This window comes from Mugil cephalus, chromosome 16 (genome assembly GCF_022458985.1).
Source record: "Mugil cephalus isolate CIBA_MC_2020 chromosome 16, CIBA_Mcephalus_1.1, whole genome shotgun sequence".
In the NCBI taxonomy this organism is placed as follows: Eukaryota; Metazoa; Chordata; class Actinopteri; order Mugiliformes; family Mugilidae; genus Mugil; species Mugil cephalus.
Genome location: NC_061785.1, coordinates 22,626,183 through 22,643,632, shown reverse-complemented (window position 1 = coordinate 22,643,632; position 17,450 = coordinate 22,626,183). Strand labels below are relative to the sequence as shown.

General features: G+C 40.9%; 1 protein-coding gene across 3 annotated transcripts; it reads left to right on the top strand.

Moving 5' to 3' along the window:
- The first annotated feature begins 2,771 nt into the window (after positions 1-2,771).
- On the top strand, positions 2,772-13,415 carry csnk1db (casein kinase 1, delta b). Of its 3 annotated transcripts, none has more exons than XM_047608672.1 (10): positions 2,772-3,219; positions 6,492-6,602; positions 6,760-6,908; positions 7,439-7,667; positions 7,773-7,943; positions 8,073-8,221; positions 8,972-9,140; positions 9,523-9,662; positions 10,260-10,325; positions 11,829-13,415. In XM_047608672.1, the coding sequence occupies exons 1-9, from the start codon at positions 3,144-3,146 to the stop codon at positions 10,308-10,310; spliced, it is 1,245 nt and encodes a 414-aa protein (XP_047464628.1). In that variant the 5' UTR covers positions 2,772-3,143; the 3' UTR covers positions 10,311-10,325; positions 11,829-13,415. The 3 variants fall into 3 exon arrangements, with proteins under 3 accessions (XP_047464628.1, XP_047464629.1, XP_047464627.1); XM_047608673.1 differs by having other exon boundaries at positions 10,255-10,325; XM_047608671.1 differs by lacking the exon at positions 10,260-10,325.
- The last annotated feature ends 4,035 nt before the right edge of the window (positions 13,416-17,450 follow it).

Sequence of the window (17,450 nt, the reverse complement as noted above, 5' to 3'; positions counted from 1 at the left end):
CAAAGGCAGTCATGTCTAAAACTCAAAACATAGACTAGAACTGTTCAGACTTTTCTACACTCTGCATAAAAATGACTTAAAACATCAATCAGAAAATGAATCATTTGTATACATCTAAGAGTTCCAAAGGTAGGTGAACCCATGTTTTCTGCCTCTGGTGTGACCCCCTGCAGAACAGCAACTAAACATCTCCTTCTGACCAGTCTCTACAGTGATTGGAAGGAATTTTATTTCATTTAAATTATTCATTTAAATTTGGACTTAGACTGCAAAACACTTATTCAGTTCTTCTTCCACAATTCATTTCGTAAAATGACGTTTGTACTTGGAGTTGTTGTAGCTACTTGAATCTGTAGCTCATGGACGGATGTCCTGATATTTTATTCTGGAATTCACTGATATAATTCAGAACTCATTGGTCCATAAATTGCATGCCACCTACGAAGGAGTTTAATCTTGTGTGAGTAAGATTTCATAGCTTCTTAGTCTGGCAGCTTGGCTAATATTAAACAACAATAATTGTGTCTGTGAAGGTTATCTGTAGTCAATGACATGGTACATCACAGAAAAAAAAGTTGAACCCAGGACATCTGAATTTCAAGGGTGTCTTGAAGACATTTTTCCACTCATCCAAGTTTCTTCAGTTCCAAGAAGCCTTTTAAGTCCAGTTGCCCTGGGTTCGGATAGATTTTTGAGTAGTATTAAATTATAAAAATAAAATATTGAATATGTGTCAAGAAAATTTAAAATTTTGTAGGTTTATGATATTATTCACAATGCTATATGAGCCTAATAATAAATAAATAAAGGAGATTTCACATCTGTGCTATTCAGACAAGGTGTAATAACAGCCACATGAAACCAAGAATAGTGTTTCATAATAACTAAAATGTGTATTTATGGACACATTTGTGTCCTTTTGGAAAAAATGGATGCCCTACACACCAGTTAGATAGCCTGTTGTATAAGGCCTCTCTTTGTGTCGTGCAGGAGGCTGATACACATGTCTGGATATTATTTTGAAGCTTGAACACGACCGTAAGACTCTAATGATTGGATTAAAGCGCCTCATCTCGGGCAACACCCCAGCCAGCTGAGAGTACACTGTGTTCTCTGGTGTAAAACACTTTACGTCCACCTTTTTTAAAATGCAAAGTTACTGAAAAATTTGCATACATTTTGTTTCTGGACCATTCTTTATGCAAATTCTAAATCAAACAACACAGGAGCCTGATACTGTATGTCACTGAATAGAAAGTAATATGACCTCACCACCCTGAGGAAGTCACCAGTCTATCACAGGACTGCAACACACATTCACACTCAAACCTACTACAGACTGACTGAGACTGAGAAACTGAGATCATCTGCTGGAGGGAATATAGGATACAAAAGACATCCTTCACTAGTATCCATGTAGTTAGTCACTGTGCAACACCTCTAATACATCATATTAGCTAAATAGAGATGCCTTAATGTGGCCAACACTGAAATGTTTTTGTCGGTCGATCAATTTTAAAAAAAATGATCATAGTTTTCAGATGACCCTTAGTAACATAGATTTTTATTGTGACTCACTATGCTGTTGTCTTTAAGTTAATCCTACAGTTTGTGAATGCAGCACAACAGGCAGTGAAGGCAGACACGCATTGGTACACGTGCTAACCAGTTACCCAAGCCTAAGAACAACAGTTCTGCCATGTGAGCTGCTTCTTCACTATGCTGATTGGCCCGCAAACAACCAATGAGAAAAAGAACCGCATGCAGCCAATCAGAAAAAAACTCTACCAGATCAGTGGGCGTGGCTGAAAAAGCTGGAGCTCTGCTGGAACATACTACTTGAATATGAGTGTAACTCCATTTCTTTAGCGCCTATTGACATATTATCCGTCGTCTTGGTATTGTTTATCAGGCTAAATACATAACTTTAGTTCTATCGCCAGTCACTTACCACATTTTAGTTCCCAAAAACTTTACATTATGTGGATTATTTAGGGTAGCATCAGTCACAAATGTAAATTGTATGTTGTCATGCGCTATGTCATGTTCTCTTTGTCTACTTTACAGGATTTTTTTTCTTATATTTTTATATATTCTCAACGTTTGCACATTTCTTGTTTACATTTTTTTTGTTTAGCTGCTGCGTCGTAGGCCTTTGAGGATGGTAATTTCAGTCCTGTATTGTGTTGCACATGTCAGAGTTGACAATAAAGTTGACTTGACTTATTTGGAAAGTATAGCAACCATATGATGTGTGCAGCGGTGAAAGTTGCAGGTACTGCATGAACGTATCAACCATACCCCGACAAAACACAAAATATGCATCAGTTCAAACTTTCCAATAAATTAATCTAGGATTAATTGTATTACATTCACAAAACTGTGATTCCGGCGTTTCCAGTAATAACAATATCATGTCCAAGGGAAAAAAAAATGCTGACACACATTTGTATATTTCCAAAACATTTAACGAATCCATTGTAGAAGTAGACGTGGAGTTTTCATTCACAGTTTTTGTGCATTAGAGACGGTCCCTTTGTCTGTGCGTTGTTCATAAAGAAGAGTCCACACACAATGAATTTGACGATTGGACAAATAAAATAAAAATATATATATCAAATAACTAGCAACCTATATAAGCCCCCGATATCCAAGAGAACGTTTTGGCTTCTCATATTATTCCAAACGCTTACATGTTGTTGTTGTTTTCTCCCGATCTGCCCTTCGTTGCTAGGGGAAGTGACGTGGTAGCGAGTGACAGCTTTCACGGCGTGAGAAAAAAACAGACAGTGAAGTGAAGCTGCGTACGAGAACGGGTTCAATTGTATCAGAAAAGATCCGCATCCATCCTCACGTTTAGGGCAATAATGACCCCCAAAATAGGGAGAGCATAAACTACGCGTCTCACACGATCGGGCGATAGCGATATTATAGATCTCCGTTGCTCAGAAAGAAAAGAAAGTGATGGTGAAATTTGGATTGTTACAGAAGTACCTGGGATTCCGGGGGACGGTGGAGTGTGACTGAAGGGTACTGTAAACCCTTTAAGGAAGGTGGAATATTCGCATAGGTGAACAAAAAGGTGAAACGCACTTAAGGCAAACGACGTTATTTACTGAGGCACAAGCTAAAGAAGAGACGAAATGGAGCTGCGAGTGGGGAACCGATACAGACTGGGCAGGAAAATCGGAAGTGGATCTTTCGGGGACATCTATTTAGGTGAGTCAAATGTATCTACTGCTTGCTCGTATGCGCACTAAACAACATACCGTTGACGTTTGTAACTTGCAAAACGTTCGAGCCCAAATGATTTTGCCTTCATGTCGTGATTCTGTTATGCTTAGTTTACATCGTCAGGGTTTCAGTTACTCCTCCATACCAGTGTCTCGCTAAGTTAACAACTGTAAGCTGTTGGCTGAAATAAGAAAGCAAGGCGATGAGAAAGGTGAGTTTAAGTTGAGTGTCATTGCAGTAATTGGGATAAAGATAAAACTCAAATTGTAAGTCACATTGTGTTATATGGTATTACTATCGTTGGTAAGCTATTTATAAATATAAACATAAATATCTGTAAGGTTACTAAGCAGAGGGAATCTTGACACATCCACACTGAGTTGTAGTTATTCACCAGTACATATATATATCTATCAGAGCTTTAGGGGTGCTTTAGACACTACTGTGTCACATAGCTATCATTTGGTTTAAAAAGAAATTACATTTAAATGAGAAGATAAAGTAGGAACAATAAGTACAAAACCATATGAAGGCCAATAAATATAGACACCCTTGACTAAAAGACAACATTATTCTCTCCTGTGTCTCTACTTTTGGACTGAATAGACCCAGCGTATCACGTCATATAATAGACAAACTCATAGACAAAAACAGGAGTCCTGGGACAAAGTTTATGTGGGCTAGACATATATATATGTACAATCATGATCGTCATCACCATTGAACTAATTAGCCTGAGTGACAGCCATCCCTTATGTCATTCAGATGTGGCCTCATATTACATAACTCATATTCATCCACTTACCTTAATAATGACACACCAGTGTCTCAGCAAAGGTGCGTCTCTGACAGTTCTAATGATATACCATGGGCAGTCTGAAATGACAGCCCTATGTTACCCCTTCAACTTGTGCCAAAGCCTGTTTTACGAAGTTAGAATACAAGGTAGTTTACAGTCCCAAATCCCACACTCAATATGTATAGTTGGGTTTCTAAGCAGACAGTGTAAAAGGAAAGGCAGTGAAAGGCTTATTGTCACCATAGTCTTTCTTTCATTGCAAAGGTAACTGTGATACTAATACACAGCGTGCATCATGTGGAGAACATTTGGCAGGCAACGGTCAGAGTTTCCATTTGCTATTCCCAAGAATATTAAGAACAAACAGCTCTTAAATGAGTCTGCGAAAGCCTCGGCTATCTTGGTCCTTATATCCTGACAGCTAAGTCAGGTTCTGAAGATGTCGGTGGCTACACTCGTCAAAGGCCAAAGTATAAGTCCCTTTCAAATTTACAGCGTTGCTTCTTTTTATTTTGTCACCCATTTGATGTACGCCTTTGAATTTACTGTTTAGGCAGTCATGTGTTTGTGTTCTCCTAAGTACTGGGCACACAGGTTTTTCCAGTTGATGAAGTCATCGTTAGCTTTCAGGCACAACAGCGTTTGATGGCCAGGTTTAGGAACCTTATCAGGAAATGGTGAGTTTGATCTTTCCGCGACATTCTAGAGGCTTTTGTTGTGCCTGCACGCACAAATTTACCGTTCCTCTGCGTATCTTGTTTTTCTTTGGGATTCTTTGGAATTGTCACTGGACAAAACCAGCTGAGGGCTTATGTTCAGCGTGAGCTCATTATCACAGACAGTTGATTGACCTGTGTAGTGCGAGCAAAGAATTTGTAGGTTCGGGCTGAGCAGGAAAGCAGATTAAAATGCGTAGTGGGAGTTAGCACATCTTAAAGTATTATGAAATATTACACAGTGTCTGTCTAGCTTTAAAGGCTAAAGCCCCAACCTACGCATGGAGCTCATAACCCATCTCTTTCTAGCTTACGGTTGGGTGGATGCTGCAGGACCTAGTTGCAAACGTCTTCTGTATTTCTCACCTTAAACTTTCCCAAGTGAAACATGCAGAATATAGACGTATCGGTTGTGTATGGAAGGCAACACCCTGAGCCCAGGAACCAAAGTCAAATATACCACACGCTTTCAGTTCCGCTTGTCTTTGCCAAAAGTTTTTTTCCTCATTCAACTTCAAGAATTCCATTGAAATTCCATGGTGTCTTGCCTCCACATGGCTGTTAGTCTTGTCCTGTGTTTACGTCCCTTAGCCTGCAATAACTGGTATGCTGCCAAACTTGATGTAACACAAGCTCTACAACTTTCCCTCAAGGAGCACAAATACGAAGACATTAATACACCATTCTGTTATGATTTTGGAGCAGTCCAAGTTGAGGAAGTTGTCTGCCAAACCAAATGTGTTGTTAGAGATGAATACACATACTGTTGTGCCCCTCTTGTCTGGTCATAGAAACTAGGCTAACTGTGTCTAATGCTTTCCTGTGGATAACAAGAGTCTTGTTATCGAGACACATTGACAAGTGATTCTCCTCTCACATTTTTCCTCATGACACTTTTATTGCCTTTAATATTCTCTTTTGTTTTCTGAAAGGCTCCGTTTTCAGTTGGTGAAATCTTTGTTCAGGGTTCTGTAGTGCAGCCCACCACACAGCTGGCCTAGAAGCCAGCCTGAATGTTCCCCCCGCCCACAGCATTTTTTGTGTGGGCAGGGAATGTTGGTCTGGGGTCGTTCTGGTGGGAACTCACTGTGCTCCGTCACATATCTGCCAGGCTGATCAATTTGTTTGGGTGCGTTTATGTGGTGGTGAACAGAATAGACTGCTAGCACCGACTCTACCATCTCTCTCTGCTGGTCAAACCTTTTCTTTTTAATAAAAACAGTGATGATCACTGACTTAAAATGATTAATGCAGATGAGGTTACAAGGTGAAACTTGGTGTTGGTATGATTTTCTTTTATCGTGCAGAATTGTTGTTTTCAAAGGTTCTTGGAAGTAAAATGTACTTTAATTATTATAAAGGTTAATGGCAAGAAGAATACACTCTGACATTATAAAGAATTCTGAGCATTTTGGTAAATGGTATGAGCTTGAATACAGAGTAGACTTGAGTGAGTTAACATTTCTGTCATTGAAAGGAAATGCCTGTGTCTATAACATACCCCTCAATTTTAAAAATGACCCACACAACTGTGACTTGAGTTGTGTTCCTTGATGGACTGGAAGGCGAGACCTGTTTTTGATGAACGACCCCAAACGTTTTACTCAGGGCAATACCTTCACCTTTGTTTGAAAAAGTCGGATGAAGTAGGCGTCTACGTTTTTTCCCCAAGTGTTTCCGTGTAATTAAAATGAACTGATGTTTTAAGGTCCCCATGTGTAACAATATTTGTTGTTTTCCAGGTACGGATATTTCTGTGGGCGAGGAGGTTGCGATAAAGTTGGAATGTGTGAAGACCAAACACCCCCAGCTCCACATCGAGAGCAAGATCTACAAGATGATGCAAGGAGGAGGTGATGTATTGGCTGACATGTTGAAATCCTAATGAATTACACTTGTGTTTTCTTACCAACCATCTCCACGTGTTGCATGTTCTTATCAAATGAAACCTTTCTCTTGTGTTTTTCCAGCTGAATTTTGTGTTCTTATGTTATTGCATTTATTTTGCAGTGGGTATTCCAACAATAAAATGGTGTGGAGCAGAAGGTGACTACAACGTGATGGTGATGGAGCTGCTGGGGCCCAGCCTGGAGGACCTCTTCAACTTTTGCTCCCGCAAGTTCAGCCTCAAGACAGTCCTGCTGCTTGCTGATCAGATGGTGAGCCGTGTCACTACGCAGACATGCTTCATGTTGCTTACGCATTAGTGTTGCGAATGAAGTCACGTCATCTTAACTTTTACTCAGAACTACTTGCATGGATCAAAAGAGGTCCATCACAGATTTCTCACAGAAAGCCATTCTAAATAGGGGTAGTCTGTTGAGAAATGTTCGCAGTGACAAGACAGTTTTTCTTATTGTTCTTCTTATGTTATTTCAATAATCAAACAGTGACTGTGTCCAAGAAATAAAAGCACTTTGAAACAACTGAGAACCTTCACAGAAAATTTGAAACAACATTTTTAATTCAGTTGTAAAGACCTTGTAAGCTAATGTAGATAAAATGACATCACATTGTTAGGTATGTGCATTGATTTTCATGGTCACACAGTTAACGTCATAAATCTGCTGTTGAATTTCCTCCAAAATGTGACTTGACTACGGTATGCAGAAGGACCTGTTGGACAGAGGGAAGTATGCGGCGTAATGGCCTAATTGTGAATTCTCCTTTTTTTTCTTGTCCACCACAGATTAGTCGCATTGAATACATCCACTCAAAGAACTTCATCCACAGAGATGTAAAGCCTGATAACTTCCTGATGGGACTTGGCAAAAAGGGAAACCTGGTCTACATTATCGACTTTGGCCTGGCAAAAAAATATCGTGACGCTCGCACACACCAGCACATCCCATACCGCGAGAACAAGAACCTGACTGGCACTGCACGCTACGCTTCAATCAACACACATCTCGGGATTGGTACGAAAATCAATTCCACCTGTTTAACAGGAATGTGTAACTCTTTGTCTCTCTTTGTCCTGAGTGCAATAACGACCTTTACTTTGTGTTCGTCTTCCTCTACAGAGCAGTCGAGGCGTGATGACCTGGAGTCCCTGGGCTACGTTCTCATGTATTTCAATCTGGGCTCGCTGCCTTGGCAAGGCCTGAAGGCCGCCACCAAGAGGCAGAAGTACGAACGAATCAGTGAGAAGAAAATGTCCACCCCGATCGAGGTGCTTTGCAAGGGATACCCCTGTGAGTCTCAACATCTTTACGCTACTTGCTAGCTCAGTTTTTTTGATTTCATAATTCCACATTGAACCGTGTTATTCAAGATCAGTCACTCCGATCAACTGAAAAATGTTTTCTCCCTCTGTGTCACAGCTGAGTTTGCCACCTACCTGAATTTTTGTCGTTCGCTGCGCTTTGATGACAAGCCAGATTACTCGTACCTACGGCAGCTCTTCAGGAACCTGTTCCACCGACAAGGCTTCTCTTATGACTATGTATTTGATTGGAATATGCTCAAGTTTGTGAGTATTTTTCATAATGCCTTTTATATTGGAATACTAAATGAAAGATGAAGAAATGACTTTGCTTTTGTTTTTACATTTGATAGTCTTCTAGTTGTTTAAGTGATATTCGTTGTAGTCAGGATTTCTTCTTTATTATGGTCTTTGGAAAACTTTAGAGTAAAACATCCTCATTAGTTGTGGCTACATTGGTTGGGCTGTCTCTTTAGCCACACTGAAATATAAAGTATTTTCTATGATTGACTCTTAGGACTTTCAGTACAAATATCCTTGTTGACTATAAGGTTTGCATTACTGGTTTTAGTGAAATAATTACACAATTTTCTTTTTTTAAGAAACTAAAAACTGCCTTCAGATAATTGGTTATTTTGTAAAAACTTGCAAAGATTATGCATATTAGTCTGCTAGCATGTGAAAAACGACTGATACTGTGCAACATTTTTGTGCAGAAAAAACACGTGAAAGTTGTGACCGTGATGTGCAATTCACCCAGAAATAGAGCCTGGTCCCTTGTGGTTTCGAAGCCCTATGCTCTTCCAGAGGGTCCTAGTCCCTGGTGAAGATTCCTGCATTTCTGTCAGCCTCAGTAGTAGGAAATGTTGGCTTGCTCACGTGTCAAACTAAAACACTTTGAATGGCAAACCTTTCAGCTGCATACCATCAGCCTGCTGAAGTTAACATGTAGCTCACAGCACCATGTCTGTGGACCTCTAAACTCCTCCTGTTGATCAGTGCTACTGTTCCACGCAGGGAGCCAACCGTGCAGCAGAGGAAGCAGAAAGAGATCGCAGGGTTCGGGAGGACAGGTTGAGGCACGGCAGGAACCCAGGGGCCAGAGGAATGCCTGCAGCATCAGGACGACCACGAGGAACCCAGGACGGAGCTCCACCAACCCCACTAACACCCACATCACACACAGGTCAGTTCACTTCAGCTGGCCTCAGCATTCTACTCTACATCGGTCACATTTTAACTGTGTGCTTCTTTCTGATGATCTGCAGTAAAAATGCAGTATGTTAGGTGTTTTTGGTTTTCTGTGTTATGAAAGTATCGGGTAGCACAAGTTTCCTGTTTTCAGTTATTTTGTGCTCTATTTAAATATCGTTGACACACATCTGAAGTTGTGACATGATTTATGACAACGACGACGCTCAAGATGATGGGATATGTTCACTACACAGACTGAAAAACTAGCCAGGCTTGTGTCTTGTGAAAAGGATGGAAATATGAAACTAGTAATGAATTCTGAGCAGTGTAGAGGGTGTTGATTGCATCTGTTGGTTTTCTTCTGTGATCTGCAGCAAACACGTCCCCTCGACAAGTGTCTGGCATGGAGCGTGAGCGAAAGGTCAGCATGCGCCTGCACCGTGGCGCGCCTGTCAACGTGTCGTCCTCAGATCTAACAGGACGGCAGGACACCTCCCGCATGTCCACTTCACAGGTACAAGACACGCCTGCTTTCATCTTCCAGCATCTCCCAGCATACGATCGCTAAGTAGCAGCTCAACACCTTTTACATACAGCCTCATGTCCAACATAGTTGGGACACTGCGTAAAATGTAAATAAAAAGAGAATGTAATGATTTGTCTGATAAGACTGTGTCAGATCAGATTTTGAGGAAACAGACCTCTATATAATTTAACGTCACCCCATGCTAGGTTTGAAGGAAACAAAGGTTTTGAATATGCAGGAGGAAACTGTTCATTTTAACTAGTAGCAATTAGAATAATATAAAAAATAATTATTCATTGAAGTTTGTATCTTGCAACTAGATAAATATCATTCTCCCATAATCAGCAGGAATATCTAATAACCTTGAGGAGTTTTATTCTACATGATGTACAAAAGAGCCAGATCCAAGGAAGCAGAGCAGAGTCCATGTACTCACATACACAGCACAGCAGCCTCACGTTTCTTTTTAAAGAGAAGTGACGTGCTGCTATTCAGCCTTTTCATTTTTCCAGTTGTGTGGTTGGTGTGGGTTGTGGGTTCTGACATATTGGGCCTTCTCTCTCCCCTCCCGCAACCTCAGAATAGCATTCCCTACGAGCATCACGCCAAGTAGACGCTCGCCACGTCCTTGTGTGACGGCGGCAACGCATGGTGAGTCCTGTTCATGAAGCACCACAGATGCATGCGTCCCAACTCCAGTTCAACAGTGGCCTGCCTCATTTTAATCCTGGTTTAAGGGTGCTTAACATTCAGCCATGTTATCTGACATGAAATCTCAAAAAAGAAAAAAAAGAAAAAAGTGACATAATGATAGGCATCGTATTAGATCAGTAGATTTGAAGCTCATGTCACTACTAAAGTACTTCCAAGTGGTATTAGGTGTGAGGTGTGTATCTGTTTGGCTGTTTGTGAGTTGTATCAGTACTACATCATAGCACCCTACAGTCACTGAACAGTCAGATACTGGCTGTCTTCTGAGCAGGAGGGTGCAGTCCTCTGAGAACTGTAGTTGATAATGCATCGCAGTGCATCCCCACTCAGGTTTGATGTAATACCCATTTAATCCCAGCTCTGTGCTTCCCCTGTTGGCTTGATGTCTGAGAGCGTATCAGTCAGATGTCAGGCCTGCCGCCATAGCATCCTGAAGTCATTTCCCTACTCTAGATGCATCCACTCTTTCAGCTTTGCTTTGTGCAGTCCAGTCCTATTGCACCAAGTTTATCATACCCAATACCTGAAGTTGTTCGCCAGTATCTTTCTTGTGGCTTATAATGTTTGCTGTAAAACAAGTGAGTCTGACGTCAGCGAAATCATTTTAATGCAACATCGTCCTCTCTTTGGGTTTGCGTTAACTTGCTGTGACACAGAGAGATGTGTTGGTAGATTGTCAGTGAAGCTACCATGACAAAGAGAGCCTGTTAATTTGTCAAACATAGAAGCATGAAGCATCACATAGGACGTTGGATCTTAATAAGAGGTTCGGGTCATTACCTATATTGTTAAAGTACAGGCAACAGTGGAAAGAAGAAACGGTGAATGTGACTATTAAATCTTTTAACAAAATCTTTTCAACTGTGGCATGTATGTGCGCTTCTAAATGAACACAATGTGGAACTAATTGTCCTCACAGCCTGGTTATTATTTTGTACAGACTAGATTGTGATGTCCCAGTAACTGGCTGTTAACTAACCACCATCATTTACCTCATGTGCCTGCAGCTGCTTCACAGCCCTACCAGTGATCAGTACCTTCGCCTTTTGCACATTTCTTGCCTGATGCTGTTAGACTCCTGAAAGCTCGCTGGCCTCATCACAGCACAATGAAAGCGTGTTTTTCTGTGGAACACTATGAATGTATCCCTTGACTGTGCATCCCTTTACTTTGGTTTCCACTAAAAATATTTAAACACTCTGTGTGAGTGTTTGAATATTAGGCTATTGTGCCACAATTAGCCGCCTCTGTTTACAACCTGGCAGAAGTTCTGAGTATGTAAATAATGAGGTTAACTCATTTGAAGGGAGTTTAAATCTGAATTGACAGCTTTGACATGCTTAACCAGGAAGAGTGCCAGTAGAGGGATATATCCAGTGACATGAAAATAATTTTTTTGCTTGTTTTTGACCCTTCGGCTTCCTGTTGTATTTCTTTCTACAGATGGTGTCTGGTGTACCGCCTCCTGGTCTCCATCTACTTGCTCCTCGATGAGCCCCACAATGCAAACTGGCGGACCAAGAACCGTTTTCAGGACCGATCTGATACACTAATACTACTACCACCATTCATTTGTACTACTACAACTATAATCAGAAGTCAGACTTCTGACTAGGCTTCAACTGCTTTCTGAATGACTTCTCTCAGTACTGTCACCTCCTGAATTTTGTACACCGTCTTTTTATCACTCTCTTTCTTTTCTCATTTCTCTGCCGTCCCAAAACATTAGAGTGTTGGACGCAGGACTGTTCTCTATTCAGTTTTCAGGAAACATTTGCACAGTCCCACTCTATTGCACCAGATTCTGAGTGGGCTGTGGTTTGTCTAAGGCCAACATGGCAACCCAGTGGGCACATTCGGCATTGATGACTCTACATTTACAGTGTCCGCTAGTTCCCAGCCTCGCTCTGCTCTTTGTAGTGAGGTGAACCAGCAGCTTTTTATTTCGTGTATACAATATGTGTATGGGCAGATTTAGAATGAGTTGCTTTGTTTTTGGTATTTTTGGGCCCTTTTCATTCTCTATTTTCACCGGTTTTGCTGTTTTACAAGGCATCAGCACACTGTTTATTAAATCTACAGCTGTTTGTATTAAATAAAACAAATCAACTTCTTTGCATGTGTTAGAGGTGAGCCTTCGTAGTCGATACTGAAGGTGCTAGTTAAACTCATGAACATACCAAAAATTAGCTTTGGTGGTGCAGAAGGCTGTGTGTTGACCCATAAGTTGACAAGATGTTTGTCTGTTCCCCTTCAGAAGCTCTGGTGTGATCTCTGCTGAGCCCTGCTCCCTTTCTAATGTGTACAAAAGACTTGTACTGTGTATTGGATAAGGGCGTCATCTGACATATTTTACCAAACTTCCATTCATTGTGTACAGATAAACATTCTTGTTTTTCTTATTTGTATTATTTTGAAGCTGTGAAATTCTTGTAATGTTGATATGTAAATGTTTCCTCATGTTTTGTTTTCACTGACTTTGAATCTGGGTCTAGGGGCCTGCCATCAGTGTAGTAGTCTCCTTTCAGTCTGCCGCGTTCAGAGCCATGGAGATGTTGCACTGAGAGTGAAAGACATTCTGTATGGCACAATTTCTGTCCCGACTGCTGCTCTCAGTTTGAGAGATTCTGTGATTTTGCAAACTATGACCACATCATATGCACTGGTCGTGCTTTCTTTGTGAATCCTCTTATTGAACTGATTCTTTGAGAGTGTGGAGAGGAAAACTGACCATCTTCTCTTCATTGACTTTTCCAGCTGCAGTGTGAGGGTTTCTTTTTATAATATTCAGCTCATCTGACACTTGGCTTTAGTCTATAACTGCCCTGTATGTCAGAAAGAAAAGGCCTGTTGTAATTCATTCTTACTGCTGTTCATTCTCTAAATTCACATTTTGACCATTGACCTCTGGTCTGCCACTGAACACTTACTGAATTATGTAAGTTATCAGATCAGCAAGATTTCATTTCTCACATTTATATTTGCCACTGTATTTGTGTACTTAAACTGTAAATAAATCAATCACTTGTACCTTTTGTTAAGGTTTTACCGTACCTGAGTGAATGAATCTGTTCAATGGAGACCCACAGCGCTCCAAAAAGACAGGAAGTTGTTGGCACTGGTTGCTTTTGCCCTTAAAACGGCTTAAACTCATGGCATAGATTCAACAAGGAGTGGGAAGCATTCTACGTGTTACATCTGTACTGATGTTTTGTGAACAGAATCTCCCTTCACACTGAATCTCCTGTCCAGGTGCTTTATTTGCCTGATATCTGGTTATTGATAGGAGACGATATAGCGTCATTTACTGAGAAGAGTGACACACTGGTCATTAATGAATGCATCAGCTATGGTGTTGAATGTTAAAGTGGTGTCAAGCGCCTGTCTTTTAGACCGTTTTGAATTTTTATTGGATCACCACTGGCAACAGCACTAACTTAGTATTTGTGAGAGGAGGCTGTTTCCACCAGGAAAAGCAGATGTAGGGAGGCTTATTTTTACGTTCCAAACACAGTAGCAGTGTAGTTAGGTTAGTGACAGGCATTGTGGCAGGTCTCCTACACTGGCTTATCATTTGGTCTGAATTCATTTGTCCACGGACTTTTGACCAGTGATGGTAATAATTGTGACAGAGGCGGCTCTTGGCATAGGCCATATAGACGGTTGCCTATGGTGCCACCTGCTGGAGGGGGAGCTGCTTCAAAAATAATTATTAAAGCAATAAATGAAATAAGGTAGGTAATAGCAATAATTTGCAGTACCAACTATCGTCCTTTCTTTATGATCTGTATTAAAAATAAAAATATGAAGAAATACAGAACAAATGAGCAGCCACCCACCTGTTTTATTCACTATTTGATTGACCTGGCACTGAGCATTGGGAAGAGGGTACCGTGTACTGCTCATCATGAAAAGGCCGTCCAAGGCTGTCAGATGCGGCTGTCAGAAAGAGAATTAATGAGGAGGGGGAAAAGAAGACCAAGTGTAGAATTATTTCACCTTTTCTAACATGAAAAACAGATATGACTTTTCATTTGTACTAACTAGAGGCTAACTGAGCTGAAATAAAGCAAAATTACAATGTAATAATCCTACTGTGGACACTGTAGCTACGGTGTAACTACATATTTGTAGTATAACCTTTTATTTTAGTAATACATATTCAGAACTAGATAACAACTTACAGTATGTTGATCACATCAAGTCTGTGCTGTTTGGTCTCCATGTATACATACACATCCAGATGCACTGCAGAGAGGAGCCTCTCCAAACTGAAGCTTATCAAAACGTACCTGAGATCCACAATGTCTCAGTGGACTTGCTTTAATAAGCATATATCATGAAGTTTCTAAGCAGGTGTCATTTGATTATACTATAGAGGCCTTTGCAGCAAAGAACTCCAGATGTGTACAATTTCAAATGAAAGCCATCAGAAAGTGAGGATGAATGCAATGCAAAGACAGCGTGGCTGCTCGGTTCGCTTCCCAGAAATTTCATTGATGTGAGCAGTTCTTCAGCTGAAGTAGATTTGTCTATCTAAACCTAAAAAACAATCATATCTCCTTTAGATTTCTAGTCTAGATAGTTCCTGTCTAGAAAGTTCCTCTTCAGAGATTTATTTCTGTTCATTGGAATTTGTTTTTAATGTTGTCACGTGAGAATGCATTTGTTCACCGCCCACTCAGTGTCATGCCAGTTATCACAGTCATATGTTCGTTCAGAATGTTGTCTCTTCAAGGAAGCCTTTTATCAAGCATGGATATGTAAGTTACATTGATGCTAGCCTTAGTTTCCTATCAGCTGACTGAACTGACACCTGGTGTGGTGCTCTGCAGCAGTGGCCGACCTGCAATTCTTCACACCTTGGTTAAGATATTTATAACATCTTGAACCAGTCCTGCCATTCTTCTCTGTCCTTTGCCATCAACTGTAGGTGTTTTCGCTCAGAGAACTGCCACCCATATTTCTGAGCAATCCCTGTACACGTTAGAGATGGTTGAAAACTCCAGTATATCAGCAACTTAAGAGCTTCTCAAAGATCCTTCTCAAAATAATATAAACCACCTTTCTCCTCTATTCAGGTAACTTGAGCCTCAGCAGATCTTGCATGTCTCTTATTTCACAGTATCTGGCATGTTATTATGCATAACATTATGACCAATGACCTAATATTGTGCATGTCTCCCTTGTGCCTCCAAAACAGCTGTGACTCATCAGAGAATGGACATGGACCTGAGGTGTCAGGTAACACAATGTTGTTAGTGGGGGCCTTTGGGTCCTGTGGTTTAGGGGAGGGGCCTCTGTGGATCATCCCACAGACACTTGATCATTTTGGGATCTAGTGAATTTTGAGGCCAGGTCAACACCTGGTGCTGTCCTTCATGTGAGTTGAGTTGTGTTTGAATTGTTCCTAAAGCGTTTTTGTGTGTGTCTGTATCAGGCTGCATCCTGCTGGAGATGGCTGCTGCCAATAAGGGGTATCATTGCTATAATGGGGTGGGGCTATGGCAGGTACAAAAAGTTTATATATATATATTTATATATATAAAAGCGCCATAACTGAAGCAGAGACAGGAGAATGTAGCAACTTCCTCCAAAAAAATCCTCCTTCCTCTTTTTCTTTTGGCATTTCCCTTCAGGGGTCGCCATAGTGAACCATCTGCTGCCGGATGTGCGCCAAGGAAAGCGACTCACCCTTTACTTACTGACATCATCAAGTCAGTGACTGAAATAATAGTAATAATAGTAAGTTTGTGTTGACATTAGCAGAATGGGCAAGTGCTGTGAAGGGGGATTTGGAGGATTTTGTAAAAACAGGCTCGACAGGTTCTGATTAGGTTTGTGAATGAATGCTATTTTTATGGTTGGTAGTAGCGGTCATGCATTTGAGTGAGTGGTTGAGTAAAGAGTTTTTTTTTTAAGTCAAGTCAAGAGGACAATGCATGCGTGCATGTGTGAGTGAGGGTGTGTCGATGTTCAAAGTGTCAGTTAGATAACAAGCGTGTTTAAGTCCCAGTAAAAGAAAACTGGGCCCTCTAATAGCTCGTTACATTACGTGATGAAGCGACATACTGCGACATGCTTTTTATGTTCCCACCCCCTAAACAGAATATAGATTTCTTGTCTCACTTGGCTTGCTCAAAAAAAATAAAAAATAATAATAATCCCTAGCCAATGAGAATACAGGAGCTGTGTAAACACTGCACTGTTTCACACAGGGTCCCACACTAGTTGAGACCTGTCAATGTAAGCCTCCTGTACACAGTAGGCCCCACCCCTATCGCTGCTGAGACAATCTCAAGGCCGCTGTCAGGTTCCCCGAAATTGGCCAAGAGCCTATTCAGTCCCCAGGTGAAATCCCAGAGGCGCCTTGCAATATTAGCAGAAGAGAAGCTAACAGTGCAGCTCACTCCTATAAACATCAATTCACACACACACACACACACACACACACACACACACACACACACACCAGTTGAGTATATTTACAAAAATTGCAAAACTGAGTGTTGAAATTTCAGGGTTAAACATGTTAGAATTGATTTCCACTCTCACAGTGTCATTTTAACACATTCTGATTCAAACAGTGTTCAGTGTTGGAGTTATATGACAGAGTTAGTCAAGCCCCCAGGTAAACTCGTGGATCAACTATTAGACTGCTCTGCTGCGCCGTTCTTCCATGTGTTTCTGCTGGTTTCACCACTGATCTATGGAGAGTTGTGCTAATGGAGAGTTTTACACAGATGGTAAGTGCAAGTCAAACTTACGGGAAGAATAATATTAAATGCAACGCGGTGTATAAAATTAAATATCTACCGAGAATATTTAGGCTACTTTTCTATGCTTTGTTGACGCTGGTACTGAACAGCTAATGTGTGGGATTATAAGGCTAGTTAACAATTAAGCATTAAGAAGCTAAAAAACGGTTTCCTAGGAATACATTTTGTGTTTGTATTTGCAGTTAGTTTCATTCTTGTGACTCTTGGTCCATAGCCTTGGACCAAGAGATGGCCTCCCTGTTGTTACTGTTCTACCTTCTTCCGCCACCACCAGGAAGACCAAAGC

What these genes read in the sequence shown, in the direction of transcription:
- csnk1db (XM_047608671.1), top strand. Translation starts at nt 3,144, where the DNA reads ATGGAGCTGCGAGTGGGGAACCGATACAGACTGGGCAGGAAAATCGGA. An exon ending in CAAGATGATGCAAGGAGGAG is followed by an intron (nt 6,603 to 6,759) that starts GTGATGTATTGG and finishes TTTATTTTGCAG; the next exon opens with TGGGTATTCCAACAATAAAA. An exon ending in GCTTTGCAAGGGATACCCCT is followed by an intron (nt 7,944 to 8,072) that starts GTGAGTCTCAAC and finishes TCTGTGTCACAG; the next exon opens with CTGAGTTTGCCACCTACCTG.